Below are 12,311 nucleotides of genomic sequence, written 5' to 3' on the forward strand. Positions count from 1 at the left end.
ACTAAATGGAACAGTGACAAATAGTAACACTAATTTGTTTTTTGTAGCATTTCATTTAGATAGAAGAAATTCACCACCAAATAGTTTGACACCATGTTTAAAGATTCGAAATATGTTTGACCCAGTTATGTAAGTATTATGATCAGAGGTACATGTAATTTTTATTTGGAATATCCTTACATTGTTATGTCTGTAATTGAACAATCTCTTTTACTTTTGAATCTCTAACTACAGAAATGTTATGTTTTTCTTTTCTCCTCTTTTGTTATATTTCAAGCAAAGGTCTGGCCAAAAGACACAGATGTATAATAATTTGTTAAATTACAAATCTTTGTATGCACTACGAGTCCCCATGGCAGATAAATGTTTAAGTCAAATTAATGATACACGTGGTGATAAACAGTACTTTTTGTTAAGTATATAAATCTTGTCTGCCAATATTCTTTGCCTCATTAGGCAATATAGATAAATATCTACTATTTTTAAATTTCCAATCTCTGATTGTAAAAATTCTCTGCAAAGATGTACACTTTTCCTTCTTAAGACCTGTCTACTTGTCCATGTAATATTCGAGAAACTTTTGTGTCCATTTAATATTTGAGAAACTTTTCTTTTATATGTTATAGCAGCACATGCATCCAGAGATTAGCACAGTTAAAAGTTATTGCCTTAGAATCTGTAATATTTCATATATATGCTGCAATAATTTCTGGAATTTGCTTCCTAGATGTTACTTATTTGTCCAATGATACAACAGATCAGGTTCTGTTTTGTAAAAAAAAAAATTCTAACAGTAGAAACCGTATTACTTAGAAAATACCCATGCATCCCATTTAGTAACTTATTTATTTCAAGAAATGGTTGATATAATGAGATTCCAAATCAGTGGCAACAAAATTGGAACTTTGGAGAAAAAAAACTCTGTCAGTACACATAACACACCCCCTCCGTTTTGCAGAGATATAAGCACTTAGCAGTGCTCTGATCCCTCTTTTGAGAAGCTGACCTCATTACTTAGGGATTAGGAAATCAGTGCCAGTCTAGTATTTTGTTACTAAGATGAAGATTTATGATTTAAAGTGTAGCCACTCTCCCTTCGGCTTGCCCTCTGTATCTCACAAGTAAGACAAATAGGCATCGGTGCAGCAGGAACTCTTAAAGTTCTTGTGACAGTAAGGTGATGCTTTGTGCAAAATGTTTGTCTTGTATCATTCCTCCATTATTTCGAAAAAGAGAACCCCAGAACACATTATTTACTAGGAATTGTCCTTAAGTTTAGGAATTTGAAAATATCATTAAAAAAAATAGTACTCAAGTTTTTTAAGTTCACTACAGACTCATTAAAGTGTTAACGCTTGCTAGGGAGAAAAAAAGAAATGACTACAGGTACATAAGATTTCAGACGTAAAAATGACAGCACATTTGTTCTGCCGTGCTCATTGCCTCAGCTCTGTGCCTTCTTCCACTGGAAATGAGAGAAGGTCTGGGACTGTGAATGCCAGCATTTTTTAATTCTATATAGTACTTGTAACAAGTATTTACCTAACTACTAGTTTTAACAGTATGTAGTTTTGAAATTACTCCCATTCTGGTAGGGTTTATGTGTTATAAGAGACAATAAATACTTTTAATGGAATAGGAATATGGTTATTGATTTTTTTTTCCATCAATTTTTAGGGAAATAGGGGATCAGTGGCATTTGGCAATTCAAGAAGCAATTTTAGAAAAATGCAGTGATAATGATGGCATTGTTCATATTGCAGTAGACAAAAATTCACGTGAGGTAAAGTAACTTTTACTATCGAATTCTACATTTAGGATTTGTTGCTATTAAACTAAGACTGTTTCTTTTTTTTCCTCTTTCTTTCTTTGTTTCTTTTTTTTTTTTTTAATATCACAGGGCTGTGTATATGTTAAATGTCTGTCTCCAGAATATGCTGGAAAAGCTTTTAAGGCATTGCATGGCTCTTGGTTTGATGGTAAGAAGTTTAAGTATTACAAACATTTTAAAAACATAAATTATGGCTTACTGTTAAATTATACCAGATTTTAAATTAAAGAATATTAGGTCAGCATTTTAGAGTAATAATTTAAGATTCCTTTATTTGCATATTATGTTCATATGTCTTTTACCACAGTTTGTTTTTTGTAAATATTAAGCACATTTTTACAGATCTAAAATATTATTTTTATCTTACAACAGGGAAATTGGTTACAGTAAAATATTTACGACTAGATAGATATCACCACCGCTTTCCCCAAGCTCTTACTTGCAATACTCCCTTGAAGCCATCAAATAAACATATGAACTCTATGTCTCATCTTCGTCTTCGGACTGGCCTAGCCAATTCTCAAGGAGGTTCCTGAAAAGACTTTCTTCCACTCCTAGGATTGGTATTTACAATAGGAAAATTCCTGTTTGGCTTCTTGTCTTCCTTTTAAATGCTTTTTGTATGTAATATTTTTATTGAATACAGCTCTGTTTGAATGTTCCAGAAATCTTAAGGTTCCAAAGGGACTTAACAGTGAGGCAGCAATGCCGAGTAGACAGAACAATTGTTTCATTTAGTTTTTGGAGCTCAGTTAAGCCAATGCATTTAAAGTTTTGCATGAGGAACATTGACGTTATTAAGCATTTTCAGATGTGGTGGTTGTGTTTTTGCACCACAAAGTGTTTGGATAACCACACAAAAGCATGGTGAAGAGGCCTCTTGTATTTCCATAATTTCCTGTGAACTAATGTTGTGAATTTTTGTATACAGTCACCTGCATAGTTCCTTACCAGGCCAGTGTGGTAAAACTGTTAATTTCCCAATTTAACCTTAGGTTTCTATTGCTTGTAAGAGATTCATTTGTTACAGCTGGAATACAGGAAAATTAATTTGGGTTTAGTGGTTACATATACGTGTAGGTGGATGTACATGTACTTAAACTGGCTTTTGTATATATGTATAAATGCTGGGGGTTGGCGAAAGTAGTCTTGTTTTGTGAGGATGTCTGCATTAAAGCAGTAAAATAAGCTTCCTATTTTATTCATAATCTAATGTGTACATATGTATGTGTATATATGTGTGTATGTGTATATATATGTATGTGTATATGTGTATATATATACACACATATATACATATGGCTGTACTATCACATAGATCAAACAGCCAAACACCTGGAAGTATTAGATACAAGTTTAAAATATCTTTTATAAGTTTTATATAAAAATGTCTGAGTATGATTTTGTGTGAAAGTTACGATATCAGTTGTAATGGATTCAAATTTATGTGAGCAATAAAGATGCAATTGGCAGATATTGGAAAAGTATTTTGTGAAAAGCTGTATTTATTATAAATACTAGGACTATGTCATAGTACTATTGGGAGTAAGTCATTTTCCCAATTTATTTATAATTTAATGAAATGTCAGCTCCCCTGTTCTATGTCAAGTTTAAAGCAGGGCACATTGTTGCAGCAAAATGTGTCTTTGAAAATTTATATTTGAAATTTTGGGTCATGAAAGCTTGCAATATAGTAAATGCACGAGTGACTGTTGCTTTGTGCCTCGGTATTTACTTTGTTTCAGTAAAGTTGCTTTATTACTGTTTATGATTTCAGATTAAAATCGTTGCTGAGCAGAGTTTACTTGTAACGTAACAATTGGCTTTTTAAAAAACAACCTGTTGATATATTGTTGTCAGTCCAAATGAATATGTGAAACAGCTGGAATTGTACCAATTTTGATTTTGTTTAAAGCTCAGTTTCCTTTTTGTTTTTTATTGTATATGTGTTGGGTTTGCAGCATGAACTTGCACAGATAATGCACGTTTTCTGGTTAAGTAAACATGATGCACACTGTTCTGTAACAGAAAACCCTATTGTGCCTTACCTATGTGCTTTTGTGGGCACCATGTTTATGAAAAATAAAAAATGATTTGTTATCTGAAGAGAATAAATTTTAAATTCTCAGTTTATGTCTCAGATGCTAAAGTGTGAGAATATAAATATATATATAATATATATAAAATAACCAATCTTTCTGTATTTTATGTGCATCATAGTGATTTATCTGAGCTTAGTGACCCCATCTTGTGACCTGTTGCAAGAGTGAATGTAAAAAATAGTTGTGGCATTTTAAAAGGTCGCCTTTTGATGCAGATGCATCTTTTTTTTTTTTTTTTGCTTCTAAAACATATTTCATGTAAACATTGTACATTTATTATTGTAATATATACTATTATGCAGCTTATTTTACCTGAAACTGTTAAGCCGACCAAGATCCCTCCCTGCAAGACAGATGGGAATGTGTATAATAACTAGATATTTGAGAAGTTCTGAAGTTTGATGTAATCTGTTACTTGTCCTGTTAAAAAAAAAGAAAAAATTCTAATTAAAAATTTATTAGGTTTTTTTTTTTTTTAATGCGTCTTGGCTTTTAAAAAACTTTTTAATGCCCTGTGTCTTTATTTTTTTTTTTAACCAGTTAAAATAGGTGCCTTTATTTTAAGTCATTTTGGGGATCTGTAAATATATGTATGTATGGTCCTAAAGATGGATGAAGACCCTAAAGTTAACTTTAACCATCCATTCCTCAGCATCTTCCTTTTCTTTATGAAAATGGCTTTTTCTGACTCTCAAGTGTTTGGATCAAAGGGGGGCAAGACTATATACATCAGCTGTGTCACTAAAGCAGCAGTTTTTTCATAGCAAGACTTTCTCAAAAAAGGAAGCTGTTCTTTTACACATTCTGCTCAAACTCCGTATCACATTATAAACCAACAGTTTAAGGGCTAGCTACTTTGAATAGCATTGGTTTAGATTTTTTAATGGTTTAATCAAGTAAAAAAAAAAAAAAGACTTGGTTAATCAGTCAGTTGGTAGACTTTTATTGATTGCTAACAAAGGTCAAGTATTGTTACTTGTTAGGGATGCAAAGATGAAAAAGACATGGCCCAGTCCTCAAGGTGGTCGCACTCTAGAGGAAGAACATAGAACAGATAAGTTAAAAGATAGTGTGGAGAATATAGTGAGAGAAAAAAGCAGAAGAAATCCTGGGAGTACAGAGAGGCACCTTTTGCATCTTAATAGATGGGAAAGACATAAGGCAGATGAGATAACAGCTGGGCCATATTTTAATTTAAACATTTATTAAACACTTCTTAATTAGTATAGCTACAATGATAAGTCTCCTTTCCCTTGAGCTCCTAGGGGAACTTTTATTCTTGTGATGAGCTCATAAAAATTGGTGCATGGAACTGAAGCTATGACAAAATCCATTTTCAGACTCATTGGTCTGTAGACTCCTGAATATCCTGTGAATATTGAAGCCTGATATTCGACTTCTTTATATTTTCCTTGTATGGTATTCACTGTTTGGATGACAAGTTGTCTAAGTGGACAATGTTTTTTAATATCACATGCCCAGAATATTTCCTTTAATACGATTGACATTACGGTTCTCACTGCTCCCAGTAACGTCACATTATTATAGGTCATGTACATGGCTTCTTCGCCCTTTTTCCCTAGACTTATCTCGGCAAGCCACTTCTTCCAGATGACTCAACAGAGGATGCTAAATCAAGCAGAATTTGGGCAGCCACTCTTTTGGAAAGGATGCTGAGGAACAGGTACTTAAGAACTGAAAATAATTAGAAACCAAAAGTTGTGGTTTAAAGAATCTGAATATCCAGGATGCTCATCCTCTTGGTCCAGTAAGCAGGACTAGCTACTACTGCCTCTAAGCCTCCTTGGAGAAACTTTATAAACAGAAATACATCCTGATTACACCTGAGAACCTCTACTGGGGGCAGCAGGATAGATTCATTTTGTCGATTCTTAGATTTTAAAACCAATAGAACCCATGTACTTAGACTCACCTTTTTTCCTATGAGTGGGTGGACATTGGAAGCCTGCACATGCTCCTTAAATTGAAAAGGTTATCTAGGCATAGAAAGCACATGAAAAAAGATTGATAAGATAAACCTACTGCATGTATAAACTGAATATAAAAGTAGACCGTGATAAGACCATGGAAGACCTTGTAGGTCACATTATGAAGTTTGGATGTTGGTTAAAGGGAATTCAGGTAAGGATTTGTTATGATGAAAAATGGAGAAAGGATTTAACGAATAAGAAATGGGAAGGACTTGATTCAATATTGGGAGAGAAACTGATGTTCAGTTTTCTAGTGTGGGAATTCTAACAATCACAACATTTAGAGAACAGATGATAAGTAACAAATTGGATGGAAAAGATGGTAATTGAATTTTTGGACATTTTGAGATTGGGATGCCTATGGAATATTCAGGTGGATATTCCTAGCAGGTGACTGGATTTCTAATTCCGTTGTATTTTGAGAAAGATCTGAGCTAGAGATACAATTTGGGAATTAAAACCATGAAAGTAAATTAGATGACCCAGAGAATGAGAGAGAGAATCCATAGACATTTAGTTCAATGCCAATTCTGCCATATTTAATTATGTGGTTGGGAAGGGGGTGAAGTATTAAGGAAGATTTGAAACAAATTAAGAAGGTGGAATGTAACAAGGTCTTTGGGGTGAAGTTAAAGTGGAAATTTAGTATGACTATCACATATCTGACTTGGGCAACTGGTTAGATGGTGGTGACATTCCCTAAATTATGGGTTACCGGAGTGGGGAACAAGAGGCCAATCAAGGGTGCTAGATAAGATGTCTCAGAACTGTAGCAGCTAATCAAAATAATCCTCTGACTTCTCAAATGTAGGACATTGTTAGAGGAAGGGCAAGAGGGGATTGTCTGAGAATCTTACCTTTCTAAAATACATAATTGTTACTTGACATAACGTTCTGGCGTTCTCTATGATTCTCTGATAACTGATTAGAAATTTTCCTGGATCATAGAAAAATGAGATGTGGAGTAGATCTAGAAACCTATGATTGTCAAAAGAAAGAACAATTACAAAAGTTGGCTTTTAAATAGAACTGTTCATAAGTGAGTGGTTTGCCAACCCAAGGCTAGAAATTTACTTGAAGCTATGTATTAACTAGTCAGGTCTTACAGGTGTGGAACCATGTTTTTTGCAACTTCATTTCCGCCTTGATCTGTTGAATTAATTTAAAATTTTAACTTAAAAAATTTTTATGTACGTATGTATTTTTTTGAGAGAGAGAATGAGAACGTGAGTGGGATTGGGGCAAAGGGAGAGGGAGAGAGTCTTAAGCAGGCTCCATGCCCAGAGTGGAGCCTGATAGTAGGACTCATTCTCACGACTGTGAGATGACCTGAGTCAAAATCAAGAGTCGTTAACACTTAATAGACTGAGCCACCCAGGTGCCCCCAAAATTTTAACTTCTTTAAAAAAATTTTCTTTTTTTTACCATTTATTTTTGAGAGAGACAGAGACAGAGTGTGAGCTGGGGAGGGGCAGAGAAAGAGGGAGACACAGAATCCAAAGGGGGCTCCAGGCTCTGAGCTGTCAGTACAGAGCCCGACGCAGGGCTCGAACTCACCAACCGTGAGATCATGACCTGAGCCGAAGTCGACGCTCAACTGACTGAGCTGCCCAGGCGCCCCTTAACTTCTTTTTAAAGTTATTTATTTTGAGGGAGCGGGAAAAGGGGCAGAGAGACAGAGACTCCCACACGGATTCCATACTGTCAGCACAAGGCTTGAACTGAAAAACTGTGAGATGACCTGAGCCAAAACCAATAGTCAAATGTTCAACTAACTGAGCTCCCCTAAAATTTTTAACTTTTTTTTTTTAATGTTTATTTATTTTTGAGAGAGAGAGAGAAAATGAGTGACCGAGGAGCAGAGAGAGAAGGATACACAGAATCTGAAGCAGGCTCCAGGCTCTGAGCTGTCAGCACAGACCCCGATGCATGAACTGTGAGATCATGACCTGACCGAAGTCGGACACTCAACCGACTGAGCCACCCAGGTGCCCCTAAAATTTTAACTTTTAAGAGGCAGTCTTATTTTTGTATTTCCGAGTGCTGCAATACTTCCTTTTACCGCTCCCCACACAAAGGCTACTAATGTGGACATTTTGAGATCTTAGTAGCTTTTTATTTTGTACTGAATAATAGCCAAGTTCAAGTTGGTATTCAAGACCTGCCTTTATCTAGAGCAGTGCTTGTCCAATAGAGATATAATGTTAGCCATGTGTAATTTAAAATTTTCTGATGGCCAAGTTAAAAAATAGGTAAAGACAGGTAAAGTTAACTTTAATAGATTTTATTTAACCTTATATACTCAGGATATTATCATCTCAACATGTAATCAAAAATTTTATTGAGCTATTTTATATGCTTTAAAATCTAGAATACAGTAAAACCTTAGTTTGTGAGCATAATTCGTTCCGAAAATATGCTTGTAAGCCAAAGCACTTGTATATCAAAGCAAATTTCCCCATAAGAAAAAATGGAGGGGCACCTGGGTAGTCAGTTGGTAGGTTAAGCATCCGACTTCAGCTCAGGTCATGATCTCACAGTTCATGGGTTTGAGCCCCTCATCGGGCTCTGTGCTGACAGCTCGGAGCCTGGAGCCTGCTTCAGATTCTGTGCCTCCCTCTCTCTCTACCCCTTCCCTGCTTGTACTCTATCTCCCTCTGTCTTAAAAAAATAAACAAAAAAAAAAAAGGAAACTCAGATGATTCGTTCCACAACCTAAAAATATTCACATAAAAATTATTACAATACTGTAATATAATACAAAATAATAAAATACAAAATAAAAAAAAATAACCTGCACTTACCTTTGAAAACCTTCATGGCTGGTGTGAAGGAGACGAGAGGGGAGTTATTGTGTAGGGCGACTTTCACTATCACTAACGGAATCACTGCTGTCTTTTGGCTCAATGGAATCTTTTTCTTTTGGTGCAGCTTTAACAAGGAACCTATTCAGTGACACTTGCTTTTGCCTCCTTTTGAGGATTTCGTGGAAACGTGATACCACATTGTCGTTAAACATTCATTGCTCTCATTGCTACAGCCTTATTCAGGTGGTGCTTTTCTACAAAATTGCACTGTTTCCCACATTTTACACATCTCCCTGATCTCATTGGAGGTGAGAGTTTCCTCCGCCTTTTTCTCCTCTGCAGAGAAGACCTCCTCCATAATATCTTGCTGTTGCTCGAGATGCAGATCCATCAGTTCATTGGTGGTCACCGTGGCCTGAGACCAAGCATCTGAGCATCAGAGGCTATCACCCACAATCCTGCGGTGAGAGAGACAGAGAGAAAGAAGAACCACTGGCTCAGTAGTGATCATGTGATGTTCGGAGTAATGGACTACTCGTATTGCAAGACCTTGCTCCCTTATCAAGTTAAAATTTATTAGAAACATTTGCTCGTCTTGCAGAACACTCGCAGAACAAGTTAGTCACAATCCGAGGTTTTACTGCATATGTTACACTTACAGCTAGCATGACCCTGTGTTGTAGGACTTACAGTGCTAAAACTTACACAGTTGGTCACCTTATTAACAGCCCATCTCAATTCAGATACTACATTTTCACTGAAAACACTTGATCTATATTTATATTTTGTAACCTTTACAGTTGGAAAAAGTAGATTCACAGACGCAGGTTCTTCCAAACTTCCGTAAAAAGTTTTCCTATAACTGAATCAGGTATCCCTTTTTAAGTTTACATTAATTCAGATGAAAACTTCAGTTCTTCAGCTCTAGTAGCCGTATGTTAAATCCTCAGTAGCCATGTGTAGCCAGTGTTGACCATGGTTACAGTGCAGTTCTAGACCGGCCTGTACCTTTCTAGCTAAATCCCACTTCGACTGCCAGCAGGCTCCAGCTAAATTGCACTGCTGTCTTTCCTGGGCACAGTAACTGTCACTTGATTCCACTTTTACTGGCACTGTTGTATCGTTCGTTTTGCTTGAGACATCTCATTTCCGGTTTCCATAGACCCAAACCTTGCCCATCCTGTAGAATGTGATACAAATGTCTCCTCCAGGAAGCATTTCTGATTATTTCTAGCTAGAAGTTATTCCTTCTAGGTGCATTTCTGAAATACTTGATTTGCACTCCTCTTACTGTTTTCGGCAGTTGCTTGTGGTGTAGTTTCTTGTAGTCTGCTCTATTTTGGCTTCTCAGTCCTCATCATTCCTCTGAAACTGCTCCTCCAGAGCACCAAAAAACTTCCTTTTGCCAAATTCAAGAGTCGTTTCTATAGCTTCATCTTTCTTGAACTCTTAGCATCGTGGGATGTTGCTGGTCATTGCCTCCTTTTTTACTTATTATGAAATAATTTACACCTGTAAGAATCTATTGAAAGTTTATATTTTATTTATATTTTGAAGTATAGCATCATTTTAAGATCTAGAATATTAACTTGGAAGCACATCTCTGCCTTTGCCTGATGCTTGTCTCTCCTTTCCGACTCCCAGATAACCATTATTCTGGATTGTGTGTTAATAATTCTTTATTTTTCATTATAATTTTGCCACATATGTATGTATCTCTAAATACTATATTGTTTGTTACTGTTTTTGACCTTTCTATGAATAGAATCAAATGCATACTTACTTCACTGACTTTTTGTTCAACATCGTCATTGAGATTCATCTGTACAGATGCACGTAGCTCTCATTAATTGTGGCTGTGTAGTATTCTATTGTGAAATATGCCACAATTTATTCAAGTATCTCTGAGATTGTTTTCAGTTTTTTACTATTATAATTAAGGTAGCTGTGAACAATTATGCTTGAACATATTTCCTTCTGCACACATTCAAGTTTCTCTAGGTCAGTGATGCTCAAAAGGTGTAGTTCTCAAGTTAGCAGCATTGAATGGGAACTTGTTATTCCAAGCAAATTATTGGGCCCCACCTAGACTTGTTGAATCAGAAACTTTGGAGTTGGGGCCTAGTAATCTGTGTTTTCACAAATCCTTCAGGTGATCCTGATGGCACATTCAAGGTTGACAATCCTGGGTATAAAGGTGCCCTATGTGAGGTTAATTTGCATTTCCTGATTAAGATTTTTCGCTTACATATTTTTGAAATAACTTTCTTTCTTTTTCACTGTGACATTTAAGAAATTCTGATGAGGAAATGGTTTATGCCTGGTCCCCCCCCCCCCCCCCCCCCACTGCTTTGCTCATTTGTTTTGTTTCTTAAGTTCCGCATATGAATGAAATCATATGGGATTTGTCTAACTTATTTCACTTAGATAATGCTTAGACTAATACTCTCTAGCTCCATCCATGTCATGGCAAGTGGAAAGATTTCATATTTTAAATGTTTGGTAGAATTCACCATTGATGTCATTAGGCCTGGCCCTCATAGGTAGTTTTTTGATTACTAAGTCAATGTTTTCACTTAATATAGGTCTATTAAAAATTTCTCTTTCTTCTTAGGTTAGTTTTAGTGGCTTATGTCCTAGGAATTTTTACATTTCACCTATTCAATTTATTGGTGTATATAGAGTTGTTCATAGCATTCCCTTATAATCTTTATTTCTGTAATGTTAGTAGTAATGCCCCCTCTTTACTGATTTTAATCATTTGAGTCTTTTCTCCTTTTTTCTTGGTCAGTCTAGCTACAAGTTTGACGTATTGATATTTTCAAAGAATCAACTTTTGGTTTTGTTGATGTTGTCTATTATTTTTCTATTCTCCATGTCTTTCCACCCTAGTCTTTTATTTCTTTCCTTCTGCTTGCTTTGGGTTTATTTTGCTCTTCTTTTTCCAGTGTAGTTTTGGTTATTGATTTGAAATCTTTTCTTTCTTTTCTTTTTTTTTTAGCATGGGCATTTACAGCTGTCAATTTTCTTTTAAGTACTGTGTTAGCTGCATCTCGTAAGTTTTGGTATATTGGGTGTTCATTCTGATTCATCTCAAAGTATTCTAATTTCCTTTTGGTTTCTTTTCGGACCCATTGGTTATTTAGAAGCTTTTTTCACTTACACATATTTGTGAATTCCTCGTATTTCTTTCGGTTACTGATTCTAATTTCATTCCATGTGATTGGATAACATATTTTGTTTGATTTCAGTCCCTTTAAACTTTTTAAAGCTTATTTTATGGCCTAGCATTTGGTCTATCCTGAGGAATGTTCTGTGTGAACTTGCAAAGAATGTATATCCTGCTGTTAAAAACTAGGTGACCAGACATCAACAGATATTCTTTGGGCCATAACTGCCTCCCATACTTGATCAAATCTTTGATTTTCTGCTTTTGTTTTGTTATGGGCCTCGAAGAATTTCCCTTACATTATTGCCAGATCAGTAATTGACTTAAAGGGATGTTTTTCATGTTTAATCCAGTATAAAAGATGTTTTATTCATTTATCTAAAAAAATTTTTTTTAATGTTTATTTATTTT

The 12,311-nt window shown here is 35.4% G+C and overlaps 1 protein-coding gene and 1 long non-coding RNA gene across 6 annotated transcripts in view; one reads left to right on the plus strand and one right to left on the minus strand.

Annotated features, from left to right (window-relative positions):
- LEMD3 (LEM domain containing 3) overlaps positions 1-6,486 on the plus strand; it is a 67,674-nt gene extending 61,188 nt beyond the window's left edge. The window contains exons 10-13 of one of the 2 annotated variants that reach the window (XM_049625914.1): positions 48-129; positions 1,678-1,783; positions 1,901-1,979; positions 5,517-6,486. In XM_049625914.1, coding sequence (XP_049481871.1) covers positions 48-129; positions 1,678-1,783; positions 1,901-1,979; positions 5,517-5,548 — 299 coding nt within the window. In that variant the 3' untranslated portion in view covers positions 5,549-6,486. Of the gene's footprint in view, positions 1-47; positions 130-1,677; positions 1,784-1,900; positions 1,980-2,203; positions 3,174-5,516 lie in introns of those variants that run through there. The other variant, XM_049625913.1, reaches the window with a different exon arrangement.
- Positions 4,433-12,311, minus strand: part of LOC125919307 (uncharacterized) — a 33,837-nt gene continuing 25,958 nt past the window's right edge. For all 4 annotated transcript variants that reach the window (XR_007456716.1, XR_007456715.1, XR_007456717.1 and 1 more), the window contains 4 exons: positions 8,729-9,189; positions 6,782-6,902; positions 5,867-5,930; positions 4,433-4,965 (listed from right to left, as the gene is read on the minus strand). This is a non-coding gene — a long non-coding RNA (uncharacterized LOC125919307). The remainder of the gene's footprint in view (positions 4,966-5,866; positions 5,931-6,781; positions 6,903-8,728; positions 9,190-12,311) is intronic.

The sequence above is a fragment of the Panthera uncia genome, chromosome B4 (genome assembly GCF_023721935.1).
Source record: "Panthera uncia isolate 11264 chromosome B4, Puncia_PCG_1.0, whole genome shotgun sequence".
Lineage (NCBI taxonomy): Eukaryota > Metazoa > Chordata > Mammalia > Carnivora > Felidae > Panthera > Panthera uncia.